This window comes from Camelus bactrianus, chromosome 8 (assembly GCF_048773025.1).
Source record: "Camelus bactrianus isolate YW-2024 breed Bactrian camel chromosome 8, ASM4877302v1, whole genome shotgun sequence".
Classification (NCBI taxonomy): domain Eukaryota; kingdom Metazoa; phylum Chordata; class Mammalia; order Artiodactyla; family Camelidae; genus Camelus; species Camelus bactrianus.
In genome coordinates this window covers 46,396,587-46,424,429 of record NC_133546.1, presented here as the reverse complement: position 1 = coordinate 46,424,429, position 27,843 = coordinate 46,396,587, and the positions used below count along the sequence as shown (strand labels likewise).

Sequence of the window (27,843 nt, the reverse complement as noted above, 5' to 3'; positions counted from 1 at the left end):
TCCCTAACAAACTAAAAATAAGATCCAGCAATCCCACTCCTGGGTATACATCCAGAAAAAATAAAAACTAATTCAAAAAAATGTATGCCTCAATGTCCATAGCAGCACTGTTTACAATAGCCAACACGTGGAAGCAACCTAAATGTCCATTGATAGATGATTGGATAAAGAAAATGTATATATACAATGGACTACTACTCAGCCACAAAAAGAATCTGATAATGTCATTTGTAGCAACATGGATGGACCTAGAGATTATCATACTAAGTGAAGTCAGATAAAGATAAATATTATATGATATCATTTTATATATGGAATTTTTCTAAAATAATACAAATAAACTTACTTACAAAACAGACTCACAGACACAGAAAACAAACTTATGGTTACCAAAGGGGAAGCAGGGGGAGGGATAAATTAGGAGTTTAGGATTAACAGATACACACTACTATATATAAAATGGATAAAAAAACAAGGACCTACTGTATAGCACAGGGAATTATATTCAATATCTTGTAATAACTTCTAACGGAAAAAAATCTGAAAAAGCATATATATATATACACACACACACATATTATATATATATATATATATATATATATATATATATATATATATATATATATATATATACACACACACACACTGAGTAATATACTGAGAAAGTATATATAAACATATATATATGTCCGAATTACTTTTTGTACACCTGAAACTAACACAATATTGTAAATTAACTATAGTTCAACTTAAAAAAAAATAAAAAATTGAAAATAGGTTTGGCTTTCCCAGGAAAGTTTGAAAATGCTTCTAGCATATGTTTGCAGTTTTTTAAGGCTAAACAATTTCAAGTTATGACTATTTTTGTAGAGGCCTCTATCCTTTTTATCAGTAATGGTTAATCCTTTCAAAGAAATAGCTCTCCTCTGGGAAATATGATGCTAACTGCATTTGTCTGCCAAATAGCATTTACCATCTTTATGGAAAATTATATAGATGGCTAGACAAGTTTCATTACTGTAGCATTTTCGGGAGAAATGTAGACATTTGGGGGAAAATTCTTAAGTCATAGTTTATTTGGTCAGTAATGATTGGGGGGATAGAAACATAACTACCATTTTTCAAGAAAGTTAAAAAAAACAGACTTCCTTTGGGGTGGTGGTGTATATTCTACGAACCTTCTTAAAGGGTGTGCACTGTATACAAGGCAAATAAAAAGACTCTATGGAAGTCCTGCTTTATCCTCTATTCTGGCTTTCAAAAAGTTACTGTCTGAATTACCAGTCAGCTTACTGTCTCAAGGAATCATGAACTCCACTGAGCAGACTCCAGAGAGCAAAATGTGAGTGGCTCCCAGTGGCTTTCAGTGAGTCACGTGGATAACTTGAACCCAGCCATGGAAGGAGGATTTTCACCTTGGAAATGAGCAAACACCATCAACTGGGATTGATTTTTCCCTCGGAAAAATCACAGTTACCAGCACACCATGAGGTGGAATGAAGATGCACACCCACGAGAGTTCCCACTGGGAGATGCCTGAGCACCAGTACCCACCCTCCAGTTCTTCTTTCAAGATATTTCTTCTCTTTCTTATTCGCACACATTTCCACACGTCCTCCTCCCTTACTTTAGCCATTCTAATGTGTTTAATGTGTATCTTTTTGTTTTTAATGCATTCTTGTAAAATGTGTTTTGCTATTCTCTGCACATTTATTTAAATCTCATACATTTCATTTTGTAGCTTACTTTTTCCACTCAGATCCACCCATGGCACTAGGGGTACACATAATCCATTGCTTCTTACTACTACATAATAAATATCAAAGTGCAGCCACCATACGCTGCTCATCTACTCTCCCAGTGATATTCTCCCAGGCTCCATCCAACTCCCCTCCCTGCAAAAAACAGTGCTGCTTCCTCTCCAGAATAGCTGCACAGGCTGCCCTTCCACCAGCAATACCCAAAGTGCCTTAGACCCATGGCTTTACCCAGTTCCTGGCAAGACTTAGCTTCCTAATTTTTGCCAGTTTAATATGAGTGTAGAGAGATAGTTACTTTAAACATACACTCTCCCCACAGCCTGCTGCTTCTGCCTTTTGGCAGCTGCTAGTGCCCAATCCGTGCTTAGAATTTCTCTGAGGGCTCTGAAATTGCATGCAGCTTTCTGAGACGGCTGCTCTCCCGTTCCTCTCAAAGACATGCTTGCTGGCCCTCTTTTGTTTTACATTTTTTTGTTCTTTATCCGGTAACAGACCAGAAGCAGGATATCAAAAGCAGGATGGTGGAAATCTACAGTTTTGCAAGGTCCTGAGGGCATGGATCACTCACAATGCACTTCTGGATTCCTTTGTAGAGATGTCAACTGCACCCCAGGGGCCTTCCATCCTGGGACTTTATTCTTAAAGCTGGAGAGACCTTCCCCACGGCAGATAAGTGAAACCCTGAAGACTGTAGTCAGGGTAGAACAGCAAGTGTCTAAAGCGGGCAATTCTGTTTAATGGTCTGGAGCCCCACTCAGAGGGGCTGCTACAGAATGTGTAGAGACTTTTCTTCAGGATTATAGGGGAATTCCCTTAACTCTTGATTCTGAGACAGATAAATCAAAGGTGAAGCTATAATAACAGCCAACACTTTGGAGTTAAGCAATCAGTATTAATAACCTGATGACAAGGCAGCCATCACCACCGTGGAGCCTAACATATGCTGAAAAATAAGCCTTGTCTGTCATTCCTGGAACTGTGCCTGTGCTGAGATTTCAGCCTGTCAGATACAAGGAGGAGACTTGGGTTTAACACCTTGTATCAGAAACAGCAGGAAACCAGCAACTGTGTTTCAGCCTGTCAGAGGCAAGAGAGTCCAGAACCTGCATTCCTGCAGGTGCGCCTCAGGCCAGAGCCCGGCCCTGTCCACCTGCCATGGCCTCAGCTGTCTGCACCAGGGAGGAGCCAAGGTTCTCAGTCTGTGTACACTGTGTGCATTTTGAAAATCAATTTAAGGCAAGAAGCATCAGGTTTTGTGCTGTTTACCATCAGGGCCTTCTCTCTAAGCTCAAACAGGCTTCTTACCTACCAACTAATGAGGCTGGGACTCGTTAGAATCATGGAACAGTGCCCAGGAGATAGCAGGTATTACAAATATTTTTGCTGAATGAAAAACTTCCTTTAGAGGCAGAGATGGTTCTTACTGCATTCCTTGTGCTATTTCCTGTGGCACTGAAAGGTTTCCTGAGTCAGATACTCTCACTGGGGTGGATCCAAAAGCTCAGAGACTGTGGACAGTCAGCAGAGCCTCAAGTTAAGTGGCAGGGGACCACTAGGCAGACAAAGAGACTGACTCTGCACAGCTACGCAATGGCAGCGTGGTAACCAAGAGCACAAACTCTGGAGTCAGCTTGGCCATCACCAGAGGCCCCCAGCTCTTCCAGCTGCATCACTGTGACCGAGGTACTTAATCTCTGGAAGCACCCACCTCTGTAAAACAGGGAATAAAAACATCTATCCCACAGGGTTTCTGTGAGGAACAAATGAAATAACGCATGCCACATCCCTAGCACATTCCTGACCCATCATAAGAGCTCAGAAAATGGGAGCACTTATGAAAAACGGAAGTCCCTGTAATTTAGGGCCCCACTGTCACTTCTGAATACACAGCTGTTACACACAGGAGCCTCTGGAAGGAGGAGCTGTGGCATTCCGTGTTCTCAATTTCTGTCAAGGGCACAGTTCATCATCTGGACCACAAACTCTAGAAGAACAAACGAATTCTTACTCCTTAAAATAAAATCAATGGACAGACTTCTTCCTGCAGAAATGTTCTGGCAAAAGCTGCCACATTTGGTCAGTGACCCTAAAACCTGATGCTCAAGCATCTGTAAACCTGCCTCTTGCCACTGACCTGAAAGCTAAGATGTAGGTTACCACCAGTTAAGAAGTCAGTTTTATTTGAATGTAACAGGAAACCACTTATTTCAGCTCAGATCTAATAATGAGGAAGGTGGTTAGCCCCTAGGTTTTGTGATTATACAATGCGTATTTTTTGAAGTCACTGTCATGCAGTGATTCTCAGCCTCTGAACATCAGCACCAATATCACCTGGGAACTCCTTATAAGTGCGAACTCTCAGGCCCCATCCCAGACCTACTGAATCGGAGGGTGGGGCCCTGTGACCTGGGCTAACGTGCCCTCTGGTGCTTCTGCCCCTTAGTGGATGTGATGGAGGCCTGCCCAGAACCCCTGCACCAGTTCTCCCCTCCTCCAACCACTGAGGAGAGCTAGCCAACCACTCACAATGGCCCTTCTGGAGCAGGGACCTTGGCCAAAGGAAGCTACCCTACCAGGTGAGCTACCCCATCTCCCAGAGAAGACCTCAATGACCAACTGGCTCCTCTGCTTCAACTGGGACTAGTTCTGCCAAACCATTCATATTCTAGGGCTTCCCGGTGGATGGCAAGGAGGCTGAAGTGCAGAGACCACACTCTTGCTCCTGGCCTTCCCTGGCCCTCTCTCCTGGGAGCAGGTCCTCAGTCAGTTGCACAAGAATCCCAGTCTCAGGCTCTGCTCCTGGAGAATCCCATCCAGAGCAGTTAGTTTCACAATCTCAAAAAATTTCCTCTTACTGGAACACACATGTCCACAGTTGCCACAATAATTTCACCAGGGCAATTTGAGAACCCGCATATCTGGGATCAAACTGGGGCTTAGAGGATGTAGGTGACAGGACACCGCTGATCTGCAATTGGTTTGGGGTCTGAGTCTCTGAGTTCTGTGTGGCTCAGGAGGTGTTTAGCTCCTGAGACGGTGTGGTGGAGAGAAAAAACCTGGGTTCAAATTCTGGCACTGCAATTTGCCAGGTGTGTAAATTTGGGCAGTAAACCTTCTCTCTGCTTCCACACCACAAAACAGAGATAATGACAGCACCCCAGACACAGTCTTTATGAGAATTAAACGAGATAGATAGCATACACACCCTTCAGGGTCTTAGCTTTCTTGTCTTAATAGGCTTAATTAGGGAACTTACCTCATAGGGCTTCTGAGATGATTACCAGCAACAATCCAGGTGCAGCTCTCAGCCTGCCTGGCGTGCTGTAGATACTCAAGGAGTTTGGGGCCCTTATAGCGAGAGCAGATGATCAATGTTCCTTCCTTCCCGACCACTGGCCAGGGGAGTTTAGATTTCTCTGGAAGCTCCCCTAAAGAGTCCATTGCATCTCACCATTCCAATGATCAGGATAATTTTGGTGTGGAGTTCTTATTTCTGAGAATTGGCTTTTACAAGTAAGCCCACATATATTGAAATTCTCTGGTTTTTTTTCTTTTTTGGATGGGGTAGAAAGCAAAGATACCTACAACCAGAAGGGACCTGAAGAATTTCGCCTTCCTTCAAGTCTTACTCAAACTCGGTCATGGAGTTAGTGTTTGGAGCCCCGGCCTCTGACCTGCCTTCACCTGCACGAGGCTTAAGCACAGGTGTCAGGATTTACCACTGAGCACTCACTGCAGGAGGCATGTTCCAATTACAAGCCACAACTTGCTTTATACCTCCTGACCCTTGGGTCTCCAAAATGCTTCTCTGATAGCTTGGGACATTATTTTTACTGTGAAATATTATTTAATGATTTATAATTCACCAAAGAGAAGAGGTAAGAAAAAACACACATCCTTTTGTTATCAGTTAGTAATATGTTAGCTTTGAGAATGGGGAGTGAACTGAAGCTCTGCCACTTTGGCAGTGGGGCGGGCCTGGCGCCCGCCCAGGGGAGGTAAGGGAAGGTCAGCGCGCCTCAGCGGCATAGCTGGGAAGCCGTTTGTGTAGAAACGGGCTAGGCTTTACGTGGTGACGGCTCAGTCATTCAGCTGTGACAAACTGTAATCTGGGAGCTGCACCCCGATGCCCAGTGTGGGAGCCCAGGAGGCCGAGGTGCCCCGAGTGTCCATGCCCTCCCCTCCCCTAGGAGCTGGAAGGAGGCCGCATGCAAACACCACCAGACTCAGACGTGAGAGACCTCTGCCCTAGGAAAATGAGATGTTGCGAGACCATATTTTTTCTATTTTTATAACATTTTATATAACTCATAAAACAGTGCTTGTATAAAAATTCACACAAAGTTGCTAGAGAGCATACAATTTCCAAAAATGTCCTGGGTTTTTGTTACATTCAGTTTTCTAAGGATGCACTCAAATCAATGGTAAAATGCAGACATTATGCGATATTTCATTATCTTTGGTAAAACTATTCTCATTATTTTGTCTCCTCACAGTATTAACTCTGATATCCACTTTGTGCAGGGTCTGCTATCACTAGGATGTCAGAAAAACATTAAGGCTGGATCTACACGAGGCAAGTATTTCCAAATGGCAGTAAGAGCTCCTTGCCCCCTCCCCCACCGCCCCACTTGATATCGTCTTATCTATCTACTCAGCCAGCAGGGTAAGAGCTCAATGACCTCCAATCAGGGGTCTTGAGACCCTCCTCCTCAATCAGGCAAGAAGCAAACATGTGCGGGGAAAGGTGGACACTGAGGCCATCTCTGCAGGAACCCAAGTGGCCATTCTGTGGTGTGTCAAGCCAGTGACTCTTACCATTTAAACAGCTAATCCATTCACCACTAAGTAGATCCCATTGGTTGGTTGATGATTGCTGCTGATGTGGTGGCCCCTCCCCACAAACGTAAAAAGAAAGGAAGGTTGAGGCCAGCACTGAAGGGGGAGGGGCACACTAACACCCATGACACTGGACACTTTATTCCCTGTCAAACTTGTGTTGTCATGTAGACACAGCCAAAGTGAACTAAAGCAGGATTAGAACACTTAGTACATTCGTGACTATCTTCATACATTCTTTAAAAACTCACTAACAGAGAAAAAGGAGGGACGCTACCGCCTATTGTGACTTGCTATTTTACTTAACATCAGAATGTGTCTGTGCTACTTTAGTCCTCCGGATATGAGGTCAAAAAAAAAAAAAATCTGAAAAAACAAACAAGTGAAAAAATCAAATTTAGATAGAGAGGGAGAAGGGGTTGTGCCAACAGATTTTATGGAAAACATTAAATTCTAAAAAAACATTTAGTATTTTGTACTTCTATTGCTTCATGTAAAAAAAAAACTGCCTCTGGAGCCCACCTGTATGGCTGGAGCGCTGAGGACACCACACAGACAGACACAGGACCCGCAGGCGTTTCCTGATGAGTCAGTCCAGAGAGACAAGAAACAGCTCAGAGTGTGTCCACCTCTTCACTGAAAGGGACTCTAAGAACTGGGGGGAAGAAGCCCTACACAGGAAAGGTATAAAAAAAATCACCAAAATATGGTTTCCAAAAACTGAACATGCTCTAGGTTATAAACAGACATATTTCATTCCTAGAACCTGTTGATTTCTCTACTGTGGGCAGACAGGATTTTTATTATTATTATTATTATTATTAAATGATTGTGCTTCTGAAGTTGCAGGGTCACATTCCACTCTCCAGAAAGCAGAGCAATTTTCACATGGCTTGGAATCCTCTTGGATACATCCTAGAGACCAGAACAAATTCCACAGCACTCTCCCTCCAGCCGGGCTGGTGAGCGAGGGCCGCTGCCGTCTTTGGGTCGGGCGTGTGTGCGGGCGTGCGAGCGGGCATGCATCCGTGTGCTGGAGAGACTAAGGCATAGAGAAAGGCCCAGGTGAGGGGGAATTGAGTCTCTGGCTGCTCCAGTCCTCCTCCTTTCCAGGCACAAAGAGGTTGAGCTTGTTATTCATGTGGATTCCCTTCATCTCACTTCAATTTTAGTAAGAAATATATGTGTGGGCGTGTGGGTGGGTGGGTGGGAGAGTCATTAAGTCCCTGTGCATTTCTAAATTTCAATAATTTAGGTTCGCAGTTTCAAACAGAAATAATCTGTAAATGACATTTAAAAGCAAATTTACTAAAGTTAGATCAGCAACTTACATTGCTCAAAATCCTGTCATGTAAAAAAAAGAAAAATGCCCACTGGGTGCAGGCAAGATTCCGTCATACAGCCACTGGAACTGAAGTCCTTATCTGTATAAAGAAAATTCACAGATTGTTTCTATTATTTCTGCATTTTAAGGTAGCAAAATATTAAGCCATTAGGTTATTAAATCTGTAACATTCCACCAGGGTTTTACAACTACCCTGTGTGATTCAATTCATTTTCCAGCTTTCTGGTATGCTATACTGTGTTTGGGTTAGACTGTTTCCTTTCCCTCTTAGGCACTGGCCCCCAAAGTCAGGTAGCTAAGTATTGTTTTTACATGAAGGACTTCACCGGGTGGGGAGTTTCCTGGTTGGAATCCCAGAGAGCATGCCGCTGGTGTGGAGCAGTGTGACCTTCCCAACCAGTGGGGAGAGCACAGGTGTCTCACCCCGAGGACAAGGGACTGGCCAGATGTAGGACAGCAGGACCTTCTAGGGGGCCCAAGGGGAAAGCTCTGAGTGGACCCTGGGAAGGGACAGGGGAGCCCCATTTGAGATGGCCTGTGTCCTTCCAAAACCAGGTATCCCCAAGAAGGCCCAAGGCCTGGGCCCACCCTGAGGAACAAGGATGTGTACTGACTGGAGGAGCTGACACTGAGGTGTGGTGAAGTCACCATACAGCTCCCAGAACCTGGGTTTTGTACAAATACACACATGGAAAGTAAACAGTTCATGATGAGCCCAAAGAGGCCCACCCTTAAATCAAACAAGTAGCCAAGTATCCACATGTATTGTTTTCCAAGGAAGTATGCCTGCCCCTCCAACCAGCATCCTCGTGTGGATACGAAAGTGGGCAGTGGAAAGACACAGCTCAAATGAAGACAAGGTGAACGTGTTTCCACGTCTATCTACATTCATATCATCATCATCATCCACATCATCATCATCCAGTGTTCTCGTCTACAGAGTGAGCACAGCATTCTACCGGCGCAGCAACGTGGGACAGGCCAGGCTGCCCCCTAAGCCCCTCCCTCGGCACCCAGTGGGAAGGAGAGTGGACTGACCATGGTCAGAAAGGACATCACCCTATTCCATCCCCTCTACTGCCATCCAAGAGGCATCTTGACTCTTCCAAAATCCAATGTAAAAGACAAGGTCAGTAAAATCCATCCCTATGCCACCTGAAGCTATCATTAGCCATCATGCATGAACATGGCACTTCTAAAAATTTCATATATTTGAAACCATTAAAAAAAAAAAACCAGCAACTTAAGTCATCTTACAGTACTTCATCTCAAATATTTTAAAGATTTTTTTTTCTAACTAAAATGGCCTCCAGAGAGCCCAGTGATTTTCTAAAAAGGATTTCTTTTTAATTAAAAAAAAATTGATAAAAGTGGAAGATGTAAAACGTGGGAAGAGGAATAAGAGGGTTGCTCGATTTGCATTTGAAATTGTGAGGGGACTGGGACACCAATGCCAAGGAGAGGGAACCTTGACTCCTGAGGCCTCTCTGCTCTCATAGCTCGGCTCTCCCCAGACTCTGGCTGCACCACCAGAACACAGGGCAAAAGTCGTAAGTACCAGAGACCAAATGCGAGGCTTCTTTCTTGTGGCTGGCTGGGCGCTTACGTGTGCAAAGGTCGTAGGCCACTCCCACCGACATAAGGTGCGCAGCTGTGGACAGTCGTGAGCTCCGGCAGAAGGCTCAGTGCCCGCGGGGCCCATCACTTCTCCACCTTCTTGGCTTTCTTCAGGATGTCGCATTTCTTCCGGTTGGGGCGGCGGCACCGTTCATCGATGCTCGGGATACATTCGTAGTGCCACACCTCCTCCATCTTCTCCACCGGGTAGACAGCCTCCACGTAGTGGCGGATGAGCCTCAGCCGCGTGGGGTCCAGTTGCTTCTTGTTGCAGGCCCCGGAGTGGTTGTACTGCAGCCGCAGGTTCTCGGCGGTGAAGAGTTCGGGGAAGAGCCTGACGAGCAGCCGGGCGGCGAAGTTGCCCACGGAGAGGCTCTGCTGCACGATCTCGCGCACCTCCTTGTCCGACAGCAAGTACGGCGAAGGCACCGGGAAGTCAGGCGAGGGGACCACCAGCTCGTCCAGGGGGATCTTGCAGAAGTCCTTGCTGCTCCTTTCAGGTGGGAGCGGGGGCCCCTCAAATTCCTCCCGGAACCGCTCGGGGTTGATTGCATAGCTGGCCAGGTCCCTGCACTCAGGGCCCGGCACGTGGACCTTGCGCTGCTGCTGGTAGGAGCGCCTCTGCTCCGTGTCCCGGCGCCGGCAGCGCTCGTCCAGTTTGCCCACGAACTCGAGTGTCCAGACGCGGTCGTTTTTGGCCCGGGGGTACAGCAGCTGCACGTAGTGGCGGATGAGCTTGATGCGGGACGGGTCCAGCTGCTTCTTGCCCAGGGAGCCGCTGCAGTTGTATTGCTTGCGCAGGTTCTCGTGGGTGAAGAGCTCGGGGAACAGGTGCACGAGCAGGCGTGAGGCGAAGTTGCCGATGGACAGGCTGCTCTCGTAGATGCTGCGCAGCTGCTCCTTGCTGAGCAGGCAATCGGCGCCGGGCACTTCAAAGTCGGGCTGCGGGATCTCCAGCTTGTCGAAGTCGATGGGCACCAGCCAGATCTTCTTGGACCGCCGGCCGGGTCGTTCGCCCTCGAAACTGTCTTCCACCTTGACCACGGAGATGTCGTCAGGCAGGCTGGAGGAGTCGTAGCAGTCGTCCCGCGGGGGCTCGCCCTCGCTGCCCGCGTCCAGCCCCAGGCCCTCCAGCTCGTCGTTGATGCGCTGGGCGCACTGCTGCAGCCAGGCCTCCTCCTCCTGCATGTCGGGGAAGTAGATCTCCGTGTAGTTGCGGATGATCTGCAGCCTCTGCGGGTCCAGCTCCTGCTTGCCGCCATCCCCGTAGCAGCTGTACTGCTCGCCCAGCTTCCGGTGGTCGAAGAGCTCGGGGAAGAGCCGGTGGAGAAGGAAGACAGCAAATTCGCCAGGTGATGAGGCTTCGTCCAGGAACTCGGTGAGGTCTTGGGTGTCCACCACGTGGTCAGAGGCGATGGTGCTGCTCCGGTCCAGGGACAGGGCCTCCTCCTGGTCTTTGTTGTCTAGGAAGTGGCTAGTGTCCACCTGTTCGGCCTCGAAGAAGCCGGTGACCTGGCCGCTGGGCTGGCTGTCTTCCATTTCCCGCTGGGCCCAGAAGCGACTGAAGAAGTCATTCAGCTGGGGCAGGCACTCCGCCTGCCACACGGCTGTGTCCTTCACCGACGGGTAGTACACCTCCACATAGTTGCGGATGAGCTGCAGGTGCAGCGACTCCAGCTTCCGCTTAGCTGCGAAGCCGCAGGCACTGCACCCCCGGGAGAAGTCCACGTCGCTGAAGAGCTCGGGGAAGAGCTGCACCAGCAGGCGGCAGGCCAGGTCGCCGCCTGACAGGCTCTGGTCCACAATCTGCTTGAGCTCGGCCGCTGTGAGCTGGTACTCGGGCGGCGGCTGGAACTTGGCCACCATCTCGGTGGGGCTCACCTGCTTTTTGATGCGGCTCACCTCCAGGGACAGCAGGTCCACCTTGCTGTGCAGCTGCGACATGTTGGAGGAGAGCGTGTTGAGCATGTAGAACATCTTCTGGATGAGAAAGTAGATGTTGGGGTCACCGTCAGTGGCCGCTGCGGCACTGCCACAGTCCCGCTTCTGTGGCTCGTTCAGGAGCCGCAGCGGTGACGGGCTGTTGCTGGGGTTCGCCTTCTCGAAGAGCTCGTACGTGTTGAGCACATCGCCCGCGGGAGGGTTCTTCTTCTCCATGATCTTGTGCGAGATGCCGTACAGAGGCTTCTTGTAGGAGGGCGTGGTCACGTCACTGCCAGGCTCCTCCTCCCCGGGCCAGCCGGAGCTCAAGTTCTTGCCTCTGCCAGCTTGCTCCCCGTTACCCTGGCAGGGCGAGCTGTTCTCCCGGTTCCGCATGCCTGCTAGGAGCGCCTGGAAAACAAAAAGTGCATTAGGTGAGTGTTCTGATTTACTGTACTAGACACGGGTTTGTGTCACCACACACAGAGGGGCCAAGGTCAATCTTGAGAGCATGTGAGAAAGTGCCTGCCTTACCCTGGAATCACTCTGCCAGTCTAGGAATGTATCACTAACACAAGCCTGCATCCCAGTGCCAAACCTGCTCACTCTCCCTACTTCCTGAGAGGCTCATGCCCTACCCGAAGGCTTCCCATTCCTGTAGGACACCAGCCTGGACTTCTGGTCTACAGGGCCTGGCAGGAGACAAGGACAGAAGCTGGTAAAGCTGGGAGAGCCCTGTGAAGGATGGGAGAAAGGGCTCAGGAACACAAGAGGCTACTGTGGCGGCCCGGCCATCCACAGGCCACCTCACTGATAGGAAGGATTCCTGCCTAGGACAGTTCTAGAAAGCAGCAGCGTGTTCTCCAGTCTGCAGCCTCCAGGAGAGCAGATGTCTCCACTCTGGACAGCTCCCGAGATGCACAGCGTTTAGCACGGAAGAACTGGGGTCTAAAGAGCACCAGACTGATGCTAGCTCTACCACTGCCTGGAGTGGCGTCTTATCTAAGACTGGAAAAGAGCTAGCCCAGAACTCCCCTGAGCTTACAGAACTGCGGGTTCTGTGAGGTGATGGGGCCTCCCACGTTTCTAAGTCTCAGTCTCCTTGTTGGTTCAGCAGCCCTTTTCAATCAGAAAGCCATAAGAGTATGAAGCTCCATGTCCTAAAGCATCCCTTGTATGTAATGAATTAATACCTCTCCTATGTGGCTAGACGGGTACTTGCTACATACTATCCAGCCTTACTCAACAGACGACAGTGAGAGAATTAAGCCCGACCAAAAGTGGTTTCAGGGATTATTTCCTCATCTCGCCCAAGGCTAGCACACTCTGTGGATCCACTCTTGCTGAACTCCCATGGCAAGTTCAAAAGACTCCAAAGCTTGAGTCCAAGCCCTGGAAGGCAGTTGATCTGACTATTTGAAAACTCAGAGTACTCACTGCTTTCATTGGTGGTTTTCCCTATTGTCAGGCCCTGGACAGTTTAACAGGCTCATTTACATATACATGACAACTGATTTTCAACACAGGTTCAAAGGCAATTCAGTGGAGAAAGGCTAATCTCTTTAACAAATGATGCTGGAACAATTGGACATACATATGAAAAAAAAAAAAAAGAAAAAAAATAGCCTTTCATCCCGTGTATAGCATATAAAAATGAACTAAAATTGGATCATGGATGTAAAAATAAAAACTAACTTAAAATTCTAACACTTACAGAAGAAAACATAAGAGCAATCATTTATGATCTTGTTTTATGCAAGTATTTCTCATATAAAATACTGTAAGCATGATCCGTAAGAGAACAAATTGATAAACTGGACTTCATCAAAATTTAAAACTTCTTTAAAAGAATGAAAAACAAGCCCAAGAGGAAGAAAATACTGGAAAATCATTTATCTGATAAAGGACCTGAATCTAGAATACATGAAGAACTCTCAGCTCAATAATGACATACAATGATTTCAGCAGCTATTTCAAAGAAGACATATAAATGGCAGTTAAGCATATAAAAAGATACTTAGTAACATGCACATTAAAACACTGAGATACCACATCACCCCACTAGAATGGGTGTAATTAAAAAGACAGAATACTTAGTGCTGGAGATGACAGGAAGGAACTAGAACTCTCATACACCGCTCTGGTGGATATAAAATGGTATAACCACTTTGAAAAATGGTTGGTATTTCTTTAAAAAGTTCAACATATATGAGACCATATGATCTGGTCTTCCATTCCTAGGTACTTATTTACCAAGCAATATAAAAGCACATGATCATACAGAAACTTGTATGCAGATATTCATGACAGCTGTGTTTGTAAATAGCCCAAAACTGGAAACAACCCAGATTTTTATCAACAAGTACATAGATATGCTGTGTTATACTCATGCAATGGAACACAACTCAGCAATAGAGCTGACAGACATGGTACTCGTGGTGAATCTCAAAATAATTAAGCTGAGTGAAAAAAAATCAGACAAAAGAAGCCAGACTTTATACTAGAAAATGCAAACTTATCTAACAGAAAGCAGAGTAGCAGTTACCTGGAGATGGGACACAAGGAAACTTTCATGGTAGTAGATGATGGATATGTTTCTCATTCTGACTGTGGCGTGGTTTCACCAGTATAAACGTCAAAACGTTTCAAATGGTATGCTTTAAGTTTTTTTTGTTGTGCTTTTTGGGGGTGGGGAGTAATTAGGCTTATTTACTTATTCATTTATTTATTTAATGGAGGTACTGGAGATCAAACCCAGGACTTTGTGCATGCTAAGCACGCACTCTACCACTGAGCCATACCCTCCCCCCATCAAACGGTACACTTAAAATATGTGCTATTCATTATATTTCAGTCATAAATCTGTTTTTGATAAATGTTGAATTTGACCCCAAAACGTACTAGAATATACTTTTGAGGGCCTAATTAAGCAGAAGACCTAGATGGTGAGCACTGCTGGGTGTCAGGGCAGCAGGCAGGGCTGAAGCACAGAGCATATACTTCCCTAGTCATGCACGTGCCTCGGGCAACTAGAAAATGACAGGAACAAAGTGCATCCTTAGGATGCTTCCCTGCCTGGGGAGAAATAAGGTTGGCATAGCCTGGCCTAGCCCAGTGCTTTTGAAGTCTAATATCCATATGAATTGCTTGGGCTTTAGTTAGAATACAGATTCTGATTCCTGGCTCTGCATTTCTAACAAGCTGTTGGGCCTCTCTGGGTGGCCAGGGCCTGGAAGACAGAGTCTGCCCTCAGTTTATCTCATCCAGGCAGATTCAGGATCATTTGTAAGCATTCTGATAACTAATGCCAAGCACAATAGTACATGAGGTGCTTTTCTCTTGCAGCCTAAAAAAATGCAGGGAAGAAGAGACAATCTCAAGGGGCTGGAGTTGCAACAGCAGGTTAGCAACATGTAGGCCCAGGGTGGAAAGAAACCATGAGGTCTTATATGAAACTTTGATCCTTCTGAACATCCCACATGTTATGGTTCATTTAAATTAATGAATTACCTCCTGGACCCTCTCTTTTAGATAACAGAATCACTGGACTCATATTAGACAAAGGTTAATTTTTCTCTTGCATCTCTGTTGACAACAACCATGCAAAAGAACTGCTACTTTATACTCTCAGGAACCTGAAGATAAAGGAATTCTTTTAGGTGTTTTAATTATCCCACAGAGGTAGCCAATACTTTCTTCAGGGTTTGTTTGTATAAGCTGATGATAAGTCAGAGGCCCCTGTCCCTCCTGCCCCCAACCCCTCCACCCCTGCCCAAAACCTTCCCATGAGCAAAGGACCAGGGGCATGCTGGGCTAGGGGGAGCCTGCCACCAGCCCCTCTCTCTCATGGGGTCTCCTCACCGAGCTACCCCATCCTCATCACACTGCATGATGTATGGGACCAGGTCATTCCTGAGTCTACCCCTAGTGTCTTGCAAAGTGCCTGGGACACAGAAGAGCTCAACGAATGTTTGTTAAGCAAGGTGTCTACTACTCTCAAATATATGCTTAGGAAAAAGAAGCTGTTCAGAGAGGCCACTGGCTTTATGAATAACACAACTGTAGATAGGCAGAAAGGAGTGGATAGGTCCTCTGTGTGAGTTTTCGTGCCTCCACTTCCTGTGTGTAACTCCGGGATATACAATGGGACCTGTCTCACAGGGCAGCTTTGAGGACATACTGAGATAATGTATGTGAAGTGCTGAGCTGGTGTCTGAATCACAGTAAGTCCTTAAATATTTACTGTTACAGTATGATTATTATTGTTATTACTTTTAATACTTTATTTACTTATTTTGGTTTTTTGCTTGTTTGGGGGGAGGTAATCAGCTTTATTTATTTACTTATTCATTTTAGAGGAGGTACTGGGGATTGAACCTAGGACCTCATACATGCTAAGCATGTGCTCTACCACTGAGCTATACCCTCCCCACCCAGTATGATTATTATTAAACAATGCTCTTCCCAAGCCAGAGCAGTGAGAATACCATGGGCCTTTTATCGAATTAGTTGTAATGATTACTCTCAATCAGTAAGTAAGAGAACTTTCCCACAGCATGGCAGGGAAAGCCAGTCACAGGAAGGCATTTTTGGAGGTCTGTCTGCCCTATAGGCTGGGGCTGGGAGGAGTACAGGAAGGACAGCTGAGCTGAAGGGGGGTTTCAAGCTCTTGTCAGTTCTTCAGTTCTGCTATCTGGCAGAAAACAAGAGGATAATTTTTAAAAGGAAGGAATAAAGGAAAGAGAAACTACATACACACACATCCGAAACTTGGAGAAAGGAAGGGATGGAGATGGTTGAAAATCTTTACCCCTGATGTAGCAGTTTGGAATTGTGGATCATCATGTGGACTGTTAGTAAATGATAATACTGATTTGATGGGTGAAGACCAGCATGTAAGAAAGAGGGAGAGAAGGAGGAAGTATGAATGATAAGAGAGACAGAAAGAAAGGAAAAAAAGAAAACAGAACAGAAAATATCAGAGGGCACTGCACACAGTAAGTAAATTCAAGTTCTGTTCTGTTTCCCTGTCTATATATTTACATACAAATCCATACATGTGAACCGTACGGCTCTGTAAGATGTATTTATAACTGTGGGTCACTGTTGAAAAGCATTGCCCCAATAAATTCAAATTGTCTTACCTGCTAATTCCTAGACTGTAAATTAGATTTTTAGCAGCTTACTCACCTTAAATTCTATTACACCAAAATAATTTTGGAGGTCCTGTGGTCATGAGATTTCCATGAGGTTTTACCAACATAGAAATTTGAACGTGTAATGCCAATCATTTAAAAAGCCATACACATTACAACTGATTTTAGAAAAGGGGCAAAGGCATTTTAACAAGCAGTTCCACTAATACATTTAAAACAAGATTCTGCGCAGAGAGAGATGACCAGAAACTCACATTCCACGCAGCTGGAGTACACGTTCTTGGGGGCGGGGGGATCTGCCCTCATGAACACCCAGCGTAGAGAATAAGCACAGGAACAAGTCTCTGGGTGAACTGTGTGAACAAAACGAACAGAAGTCCTTTGACTCCCCACATTCCTACAGCAGGCGGAGGCCAGAGTATGGAAATCCCCCCTATAACTCTCACTATTCAGCCTCATTAATAAAAATGTTTGTTTCTACCAAGCATGTTAGAAACACTGCCATCAATAGAAACATTTCTGGCTAACTTGCTTGAATAAAAAATTAACCTAGAGTCCCAGCAGAGGGCAACATTCCTCACTCCCAGAGACCTTGGATCCACAATTCAACACAAAACATGACACAAGCACCAAGACAAGAGAAGGTTCTTCGATATCCCCACACTGGTGTCCTGTCAACTTAGTGCTCCAATTAACTCCACAAATGCTGCCAAGGTGACGATGGGCTGGCTGCATTTGCTGCTGCTGATAAAATCTCTGCTCAGCTGTCTAGGAGTATCAAGAAATCTTTAAATCTGTGCTACTTGGCAGTGGTGTCTGGCTGACACCATTCCCGATTCTCCGAGGCTCATCTTCCAACCATATGGGAACTCTGCAGCACAGCTCAGGCTCTGCACTGCCAGCATCTACCCTGGATCTGATCCGCGCATTGCGTTCTACCACCAGCACCCTTAGACTCAAGAGGGAATGCCCAAATCTCTCGGCTGGAAAATCTGATCAGAAAGAGGTTGACGGAGAGTTTAAAGTGAGGGCCCAGTAGACTATTGAGGGGCGATTCCATGTGTCTGTGCCCAGCGACATCTTAGGGACTGAGATGCCGTGGAGATGCTCCAGGCACTGAACATCTTCCCCAGGACTCGAAATCCAAGAGCAGTCATTGAATTCAGTTCAGCAAATGATGAGTGGCTACATGGTGCCCAGAGAGTCAGCAAACTGGAACACCAAGGAAGCAGCATGCCTTCAGAGGAGTGAGGAGTTCAGAATTAATGTGGCATCAAGGGCAGAGCATGAGGAAGGGCCCCTAGGGGGCTGGCATCACCACCCACCTCCAAATAATTGAGGCAGGGGTGATGCTTTACCTTTTTCATTTTCAAAAGAATGTTTGACTTCATTATTGTCATCATTAAATGACCAGATGTAGTCTGCAAGCAGGAATGGAAGAGCTCTCAACCACACAGAGCCAGTAAACAAGTATTACTGAGATTACCGAGTGCCTGACAGGCACTGTGCAAGGTCCTGGGGACACAGGGAACAAGCCAGTCTCTGCCTTCATGGCTTTTATCCTTTGGGTCATCCTCATACTGCTGAGTGCGTGGTGAGGATGGAGAATGCACTATTGTGCCTGAAAAAAATTAGCAGCTGGGGAGATAAAGCAACTCTAGTGTAGGGAGAAGAGAAAGAGCAGAGAGATGGCAAAATAGCAGGGCAGGGCATCCTCAAAGGCTCCTCACTGCATCTTACAAATACCCCACAGCGCTCAGGGCCACCAGTGTTTAAGTGCACAGTTCCAAATCGAGCAGGCTTGGTAGTGCTGGCTTCTTCGCACCTTGTTGAAATGGGGACGGCCACAGTACCTATCTGCTGGGGTTGTGGAAATGACTGCGACTCTCCAGCTGGTACCAGTTATTGACACTCAGGAGGTGTTCGGCCCGTTTGCACTGAGTGAATGAGATGGCATTTCCATTCTCCAATTGAAAAACAAACCACAGTGACACTTCAGGATTAAAAACAAATAAACAAAGAACTCTGCGAGAACAAAGCTAACTTCTGCCTGGCATAGGGCTCTTGAATATCACCCCCACTTCCGTGGACAAAAAGATGATTAGCAATAAAAACGCTGGCTACTCACCTCCCACATCTGCTGTATTTGGCTATGAAGCCTTTCCCAGTGGAGGTGCCAAGTAAGCCTTTATACAGCCTTTTGTTAGATTTTTTTTGAGGGAGGTTTTATTTTTCTTCTCAGCACTGACCTAAATGTCACTCATAAACAAGCCGTCAGCACCGATAGGAGTCTGAATGTGCCGTATCTTTAGCATCAGGGCCACCGCTCAAATCCTCCCTGCTTCCCCCTCATGTCCTTTCCCTGGGGTCAAGGGAGATGTTTGAAAGGGGTTGGAATCTAGGGTGCTGGGCCCTGGAGTGTCCTAGAGGGTGTCAGCTGGCCTCTCTTGGCAATTCCATGTCATTTTCCTCCTGATAAATGTGGAGGGAGACAGCTGACCGACCACAGGGGTGGGATTTGGAGACAGGAGTTGAGGAGCAGTAAACATTCCTGGAGGCTGACCCAGGGCGGCCCTGGGCTGGGCTCCTTCCAAGGGTCATCTCAGTGAGCTATCCAAGAACCCAATGTCAGGAGTGGGGTCAGCTGGCATCACCATGGAGGAACCTGAATCTGGGAGGTCACGTCACAGGCCAAAGGCCTCACAGTGAACTCTCTTTCACTGGAGCCCAGTCTCCGCTCATTCTGGAACTGATCAGTTCTCTGAGCTGGATCAGAGGAGGTGAGGCTCACCTCCAGGGTGGGGAGCAGGGAGCTGTGTGTTCCCAGTCCTCCTGACCTCACACCACAAACGAGGCTGCCCTACTGGCATCCTGGCACTGGATTTTAACATATGCTTTGTTTGAGTTTGCTCTTCTGTCTGGGGGAGATATGAGATATTAATTCTCTCATCACTGGCATACAGATCAAATGAAACAAGAAAAGGAGTGGGGCTAGTTGTCAAGTAGGCAGTCAAGAGCTGTTAACATACCTCTTTCCCCCTCTTCGTGGTTACTGCTCTTTTCGCCTCCCATTCTTCCATCTCACGCTGTGATGACAGTGCTTAAGAGTCATCTACACTTCCTGCTTCTACCACCCCCCCGAGACCCCCACCAACACATATGTAAGGATCAGAGAAAACGCAGGGGGAGGATAAAGGACTATCCACTCTGAATTAGGACTATTACCATTTTGAAAAATCAACAGATGCTGTAATTTCAGAAAACTGATAGCCTGTTCTAAAATCCCCAGGGTTCTGAGGCTACTGATTTACTGACACATCAATTTACACAAACTTTTCAAAGGAAACGCTGCCCTGACTTCACAGGACACCTTTCTACAAGGAGCTTGAGAATTTCAGAAGGTTTACACTTACATATATCCTTTTTACAGAACAGGATGGGGAGCAGGCATACCAACCTCACTTTATCTATGCTAAGGGAGATGAACAAAGCTGGTAACACACCCAAAATAAAATCCAGGCCTTAACACGTCATTTCCACTCCAAAATCTGGTGGGTCAGAACTGCCTGCTGTATTCAGTCCATTGAAAAGTAAACATAGGTGACCAGTTAGAATATGTAAATTAGACAAGTCATATTAGAAATACTCAAATGTATACTGGTTCCCTTTTCTCCAAACATGTCAGAATTCCTGGATGATGCCTGAAGCTCTGGCCAGACAAAGCTGTTGCTTCACCAGATCCAGAAGAGCATCTGCGACCTTCACATCACTCCTGTGATGCTCAGAGAAATCGCTCCACCATGAGCCTCAGTGGTACTCCACCCAATGGAGAACCTTTCCTGATTTGCTTCACACACTGAAGGATTCAACTAAAATACAAATCCTAAGAACCTTGTCCTTCCCCTTCTGCCCCCAGAATATGAAGATACTCCCATCCCTACGATGCCACGACAACAAAAATGTATTGGCTGAAAAGATGAGGAGCGACACGGTTTGTGCAACGAGGCAATGGGGTGACTTCGGGCTGTCCACAAAGGCCACGGACCAGCCTACACGTGGTCAGAATTCCTTCTTGATACAAGAGCTGGTTGTTCCTTGCTGTGGTCAACTGCTTACAGAAATGGCCACCACAGTTCCGCTGTCCTTGTGTGGAAGCCTCTTTGCAGTGTGACTTTGTTACTTCCGCCCTCGGGAGGTGGCATCTATTTTTTCACCCCTTGATCTGGGTTTGGCTACATGACCTGCTTTGACTAGTGGGCTATGAGCAAATGTGATGTGCGCAAAGGCGTGAAAAGTGTTTGCTCCCCAGAGTCTGCCCTCTTCGCTCTGAGGAACTCTTCCAGGCATGTGAACAAGCCTGGACTGGCCTCCTCCTCATAGACACTGAGGAAGTGCAAAAAGGGAAGATGGAGTCACCCCACCAGCCCAGGTGAGCCCGGATACGGGAGTGAGGTCCTCCCTGACCACCCGGCCCCAAGCACATCAGGCCAAACCAGAGCAACCACCAGCTGACTCACAGAACGATGAATAAGTAAAATGGTGCCTGTTATAAGCTGCTAAGTTTGGGGATGGTTTGTCACTCTGCAAAAGTGAACCAATACACTCTACTTTCTGTGCCATTTCTTGAACTCAGGCTTCACTTGCAAACGTGAAGGAGTCTGCAGAATTGATCATAAGCAGAAATGTAATGTGACACATAGAAGAAAATGTTTTCCGGAGTCCCTCTGGAACATAACATGGCGCTCCTCCAGCTTCCCTCCAGCTTCCCAGCACTTTCAGAATAACCTTGAGAAGCCGAACCCACAGAACCACTCACAGAAGGGCACAAGGTTTAGGGATATGCATGTCCCTGTGGCACTATTTGTAACAGCATAAAAGTGGAAAATACCTATATACCAATCATTAGTGTAAAGGATAATAAATGATAGTTTAAAATATAACATTAAAAAAAAAAGGCAAGTGGGTCAAAGTTTTTGAAACAAGCAATTGCACTAACCATTTTGCAACTTCACTGGCCACAGGGGGCATCTCCCCAGGTGGGATTCTGAGTTTTCATATGCAAGCATGACTTACTTTGTTGGAAACTGCCATCCACACTTGAAACTTCCCCAGAGTCACAAGGTGTACAGCTGGTTTAGGCAGCCAGAATCAAGGATGAGAGAGAGAGAGGTTCGGTCAGAGAACTTGGGAAAATGTTCTGTGAGTTTAAGATGTGATCTGCTGCTCTCTGGGAGGCTCTGCTGACCAGGCCTCCCGGGCCAGACACTTCATCTCCCAAACTCCTCTCTCTCCTCAGTCTTAACTGTTCTGTGTGCCTGTCTTGTCTCCTATCCGGACTGCAGGCTGCTAGAGGGACCACCATGTCCAGTTCTATTTTCTCTCTCTCAGAATTTAGCAAAGTTCAATAAAGCCAGCAGGTGATAAAGAAATAAAGTAAATTCATAACATAGGTAGGTTAGTGATAACAGGCATGTTATAAAATAATCTCCTCTTTACAAAAAGATTCACTGAACAGGCTCCCCTAATAGACAGAAAAGGTGGATTTGATTTAGGAAAAGACCTGCTAATCCTGACCTTCTCCAGGAGTCCCTGTAACGTGTGCACCATGTGACATGTGGTAAGCTCTCATTAATAGTCCTTGCTATCAACAAGTGCCTGCCTTCCCTGTGTAGCAAAGCAAAACGAAGACCTTAAAAGCAGCTGCATGGGGAAGACTCCCCTCACCCTAACAATGAATTCAGACACAGACAACAATTCCAGTTAAAGACACCTTCTAGAAAACTTAAGCCAGAGATGGGATAGCTGAAATGCAAGCTTCTCATGCCCAGTGATTTCGTAGCTGCCCGCGTGCCCCCCGAGGAGAGAGATTCTGCGTCTCATCAGAGAGTTAAGAGCCCAAGCAAACTGTAGAAGGGGCTGCGCCCTCACCTCGGGAATCAGCCGCCGCCTCTTCACGCTCAGGACGGAGTCTGGCGGGCCATCGCCACCTGGTTGCTTTCTCTTGCTGGAGTCCTGGAGGGCAGTGAAGACGTCCAGAGGGTGCTTCTCAGAGGATCTGGAATTCACCGAGCAGTCCAGGGCAGCATCTTCGGCCTCTGTCTCCACTTTCACAATGTTATTCTTTAGAACTGCGGCAGAGAAGAAATAGGGCTCAGCGGGGAGACCGCGGGACAGCACCAAGATGCAAGGTCCCCTGAGCGGCAGGTTGTATATGGGCTGCCCTTGGGATACTCTCACTCAGACAACAATGTCTGAGTAACAATCACAATAAAACTGGCCTTCTAACCAAGCAATTTGTCACCACATTAGTGCTATACAATGAAACCATGTTCCAAGAACATTATGTTCAAAACAGGTTTTAAAGTCTTCTCTTGGGGGAACGAGGGGAGTTAGAGGGAGAGAAACAGTACTCTTTTAGATGATGCTTTTAAAAAAGTAATTCTGGAAAGATGCTTAAGATACAACAGGTATATGAGTGGAGGGGGATGGGAACTGGGGTGGGAGGAGAATTTTCTGACATTTTTCATCATGTATCTCTTAATATTTTTAAACCATTTGAATGTATGACCTAATAAAAATATTAAGTTAAAATATTTTAAAAGAGGCTTTTTTACCTTCTTCTACATCTTCACTGAATTCAGTTGCATTCATCTTCTGTTCCACTAAATGAAAAGACAAAGATGAAGTCTTGATTTATTGTTTATTCCTTAATTTTCCCAATCCATGAGAAATTCCCTTACCCTCCCAACCCTGGCAATAGAAGGTTAAGCCAATACTGCTCTGCAACATCAAGGAAAACTGTAATCCTCTTACTCTTGTTTTTGCAGTTGCTCAGAAGCAGCCAGGCCTCCTGTATGCCTGCTAGGAGCGCTTCTCTAAGACTTTATATGGGCAGAACACATCTTAAAGCATCAACTGAGAGCCACTTACAGAACAAGGGGAACATATTTCAGAAAATCAAGTCTTAAAAAAGACCCCATAGTTTGGATGATTTGTTAGTCCCTGAGTTATAAATTCTAGCCACAAAATGAAAAGGCTGACTACAGATAGAGGCTGTGGACCCTGTGGACCCGAGCTGAGGTGTTAGGACTCCAGTAGGTCTGAAAAGACTTGTGCTGTCCATGATGCAGCTACCAGTCACATGTGGCTCCCAAGGACTCAGAACGTGGCCAATCCAAATGGAGATGTACTGTAAGATGCATGCTGGATTTCAAAGACTCAGCATAGCAAAGAGAATGTAAAATATCTCATTAACAACTTTTATACTGATTATGTGTTAAAATGATAATATTTCAGGCTTATTGGGTTAAGTAAAATATTAAAATTAATTTCACCTTTTTAAAATGTGGCTACTAGAAAATATAAAATTACATATGTAGCTTGCATTGTATTTTTATTGGATGGTGCTAGTCTAGCCCTTCATTTAGAAGCAAGGAAGAGAAAGAGGTCCTGTGGATTCTCAAAGCTTCCAACCTCCATAAAATATGGTCCACACCACTCTTGTTACTGATGAGGGAATGAGGCAGGAGGGGATGGGGGTGCCCTGTATGGGCTACAAGGTCTGGTACAGAGCTATCCCTGACTCCCATCAACCCAACTGAAATGAAACCGGCTCCATGATTAAAAGCACCATTACATCTTTGAGATTTCCCAAATTGCATAACAGTGTGTCCATAAATAGACTACAGCATAAAGGAGGCTGTAACATTGGAAAAGACTACACATGACAGCCTTTACTGTTGACAATGATGAGTTGTGGTTCCCACAACTGGTGAAGCTGCCTACAGACACTGAGTGCCCATTCTGGTTAAGGGTCAGAGGAAAGCAGGCTATAGGCAGAGGGATGTCACCTATGATGTTCAGTAAACCATTCATCGAGCAGGCATGGAATAGTGTGTGGTCCCCTGTTTTAGGTGGCTGAATGGGGAAGAGGGCTAGAGTATCTGGGTGATCTATGCACAGGATAACAACTTCAAAACTAATACAGCAACAGGGTGCTGTGATGTGCGGCACTGTCCTCTGTGGTCAGAATAACTTCATGACAGCCACAATTCTTTTCATCCTTGATAACTAATTTTCAAAGGAATGGATAAGGAAATTTAGGATTCATTTGAAACTGAAATGACACAAATTAATTCCTACTTACTAAACTTATCTTCTATCTGAAAAATATAAAATGCAGGTGAGACTGAGGGAAAATTACCAACAAATCAATTTTGAGGGTCCAAGAACCATTTTACCAGAAGTGAATTTTAGCAAAGACAATTTCCATTGTATTCCAAGGAAATAAACTTCGTGTTTGATAACATCACCCGACCTGAGTGTCTCTGCGGAGAATGAGGCACAGGCAGGAAGGTGGGCATCAGTACTCTTTTCAGACAAGGTTGGCCAATGCCGGGCAGAAACTCAGGCCTGATTCCCAGCGCAGTCAGGGACCGTCTGAAGGAAAAGCACTGGAGTCTTCACCCGGGTGAACGCTCAAGCTCCCCACCTGCCCTGGGAGGCCCTGCTGCGTGGGCACACCACCTATCCCCTCAAGTCAAGGGCAGACGTGAGAAGAAGCAGAACAGCTGAGGAGGAATAAGTGCAGGGTTGCTGGAGAGGGAAGTATAGTGTACAAATTACATTCTGGAGAGAAAAGCTGGGAAAGGGAGATGACGGATGGTTTATTTGGGGGGGGGGGGAGGTCACAATAAGAGAAAAACCACAAAGACTTTGGCTAAATAGAAAGCATTAAAAGGATGAGCAAATCCTAGAAAAACAGAGGAGTCAATGAGAAAATACAGCACAGAACCACAAGCGCTGAGCGAGGATGCCATGGTTCTCCAATATTCCACTACAGGAAGGAGGTCCGCGGAGTGCAGTGCGCAGGCGCGGAGGCGCAGGCAGGTGCCGGGTGGAGCCTCTGCCCAGAATGTGCTCCGAGGGAGGCGTTTGCTTGCTGAACCACCACCATGTGACACTAGAGCAGGCAATTTAGCACCTGAATTCCAGGCTCCCTCTGAACCTTGTGTCAGAAAAATGATGAAGGAAGAGCACACACCTGAGCCACCTGCGGTGGGAGAAAGGCCAGAGGGGCTGAGCAGGCTTAGGGGGTGCAGTGGAAAGAAAGGGTGGCCAGCTTCCCGGGCATTCAGGACGCCCAGAGTGCATCTGCTTTGGAAAACATTTCCGTATTCATTTATAGACCAGTGACAGATGCTAGATTAGCACAGAAGTAACTCAGAACATAGTGTGGCGGGCCACTTCTCTCCTAGCCAGCAAAGAAGCCACACTTTTTGGGAAGCTGGGGAATTTCTCATTTGCAAGGCCTGGAAAACCAAGTGCATCTGGCTCGAGTGGTGGAGAGAGAGGCAAGCAGTCCTCATTAACACCTGCAGCCTGTGAACCTGGGGCTAGGCGCTGGCTGGACACTTAGTGTATGCCTCCATGTCACCCTGAGCTATTTCAATCCCACTTTTACGGGTAAAAAACAAGGGGGTGCACCTTAAATAGGTACAATTTGTATTTGTCAATTATACCTCAAATGACAAGTCAGAAAAATTATATTTTCTATTCAGGTAAAATATCTGAATATTGGAAGTGGGAGGAAGGGGACAGGGGGCAGCTATTTGCCCCAGCATCACACAGCTATTAGATGGCAGAACTAGGATTCAAACCAAGTCTGTATGTATCTCAGGTCAGCCACCAGGAGAGGGAATTACAGAATCCTCATTCTTCTGTTAAGGCTCCTCTGATGAACGCAGGGGCCAGTTTCCAGCCTTGGGTCTCTCTGTCCAACAGCAGCCGAACTCTTCTTTTCTTTTCTTTTCTTTTCTTTTCTTTTCTTTCTCTCTTTCCTTCCTTCTTTCTCTTTCTTTCCTTTCTTTCTTAACATTTTTTATTGAGTTATAATCATTTTACAATGTTGTGTCAAATTCCAGTGTAGAGCACAATTTTTCAGTTATACATGAACATATATACATATTCATTGTCACATTTTTTCTCTGTGAGCTACCATAAGATCTTGTATATATTTCCCTGTGCTATACAGTATAATCTTGTTTATCTATTCTGCATTTTGAAATCCCAGTCTGTCCTGAACTCTCCTTTCATCTCCTTGTCACTACCAGGAAAACTAGTCTGCTCCATGCTTATACAGACTCCCTCACAATACATTCCTCCCTCTTTTAAGCAGAAAGGGAATCGATCAAAGAACATTAAGTGACTAACAGGCTCTCCAGAACCTAAAAACCAATCATGAGAACTACAGAAATTCAATGAATCTACTGAAATCTCCACTGCCCCCAGGCTTTGGACCACTGAACTGGGGGAGATGACACATATAGCCCTAATACTGGCAACTAGATATAAACTTTATTACTATCTACAAAGACAGATATGCTAGTCCTCACATAATTGATCAACACTCTGCATATTTGCTTCCTCAACTAGCACGTTTATTTCTGCTGCTCAATTCCAAAATTATAAAGTGTAGATGTTCCAAATTCAGGGAGCCTAGGTTACATGCCTGCATTCCAGCTGAAGAGAATGCTGAGGGAGTGAGTTCTACCTTTTGCTTTGGGAAGGGAAGACCAAAAATGTGAAAAGCTCCTTTGAATAGAGAAAAAAAAATCGGAAGTTTGCAAAAGAGGGATGGGATGTGTGGATCACTTCCCGGCATCCCGAGCTAATGCAGAGACAGCACATCAACATGGTCCCAGCAGGGTAGAAAGAGGAGGGGTATCGCACATTGCTACCTCTATTTCCTGGCCATCTGCCCAGATGACGGTCACAAGGCTGCTCATCCTGGGCGGACACTGAACACCCGGATACCAAGCATGCCGCAGAAATTCCTTTTGCTTACACAACTACAGGTGACGTAGGAGCTATCATTGGCTGCCAGGATTACAATCTCCTTTGCCTGCAGGACTTTGTAGAATTTCTCTTTTTAACATTCTCTCCTCAAAATCCTCTTATTCCTCTCACTGCGAATCTAAAATTGTGAGACAGTCTAACTATGCATCCATGTGTCCCTGAAAATCAGCTTTCCCCCACGGGGTGCCTGTTTCTCATCCTTGAGAAACCCCTGACCACGCCCAAGGGAAGATTTAAACAAATGAAGGGCATGTGTGTCAAGGAGACCCGTGAAGCTTGCAGCTGCCTCTAGGTAAAAAAAGCACAGGTCCTAAGACATGGATGACCTATGGGAGGGTAACTCTCA

At 46.1% G+C, this 27,843-nt stretch overlaps 1 protein-coding gene across 1 annotated transcript in view; it reads right to left on the bottom strand.

The window, feature by feature from the left end:
- Positions 1-6,046: 6,046 nt before the first annotated feature.
- Positions 6,047-27,843, bottom strand: part of BEND3 (BEN domain containing 3) — a 32,373-nt gene continuing 10,576 nt past the window's right edge. The window contains exons 2-4 of the mRNA XM_074368557.1: positions 23,255-23,302; positions 22,569-22,768; positions 6,047-11,895 (exon numbers count right to left, since the gene is read on the bottom strand). Of these exons, the coding sequence (XP_074224658.1) occupies positions 9,649-11,895; positions 22,569-22,768; positions 23,255-23,291 (2,484 nt within the window). The 5' untranslated portion in view covers positions 23,292-23,302 and the 3' untranslated portion in view covers positions 6,047-9,648. The remainder of the gene's footprint in view (positions 11,896-22,568; positions 22,769-23,254; positions 23,303-27,843) is intronic.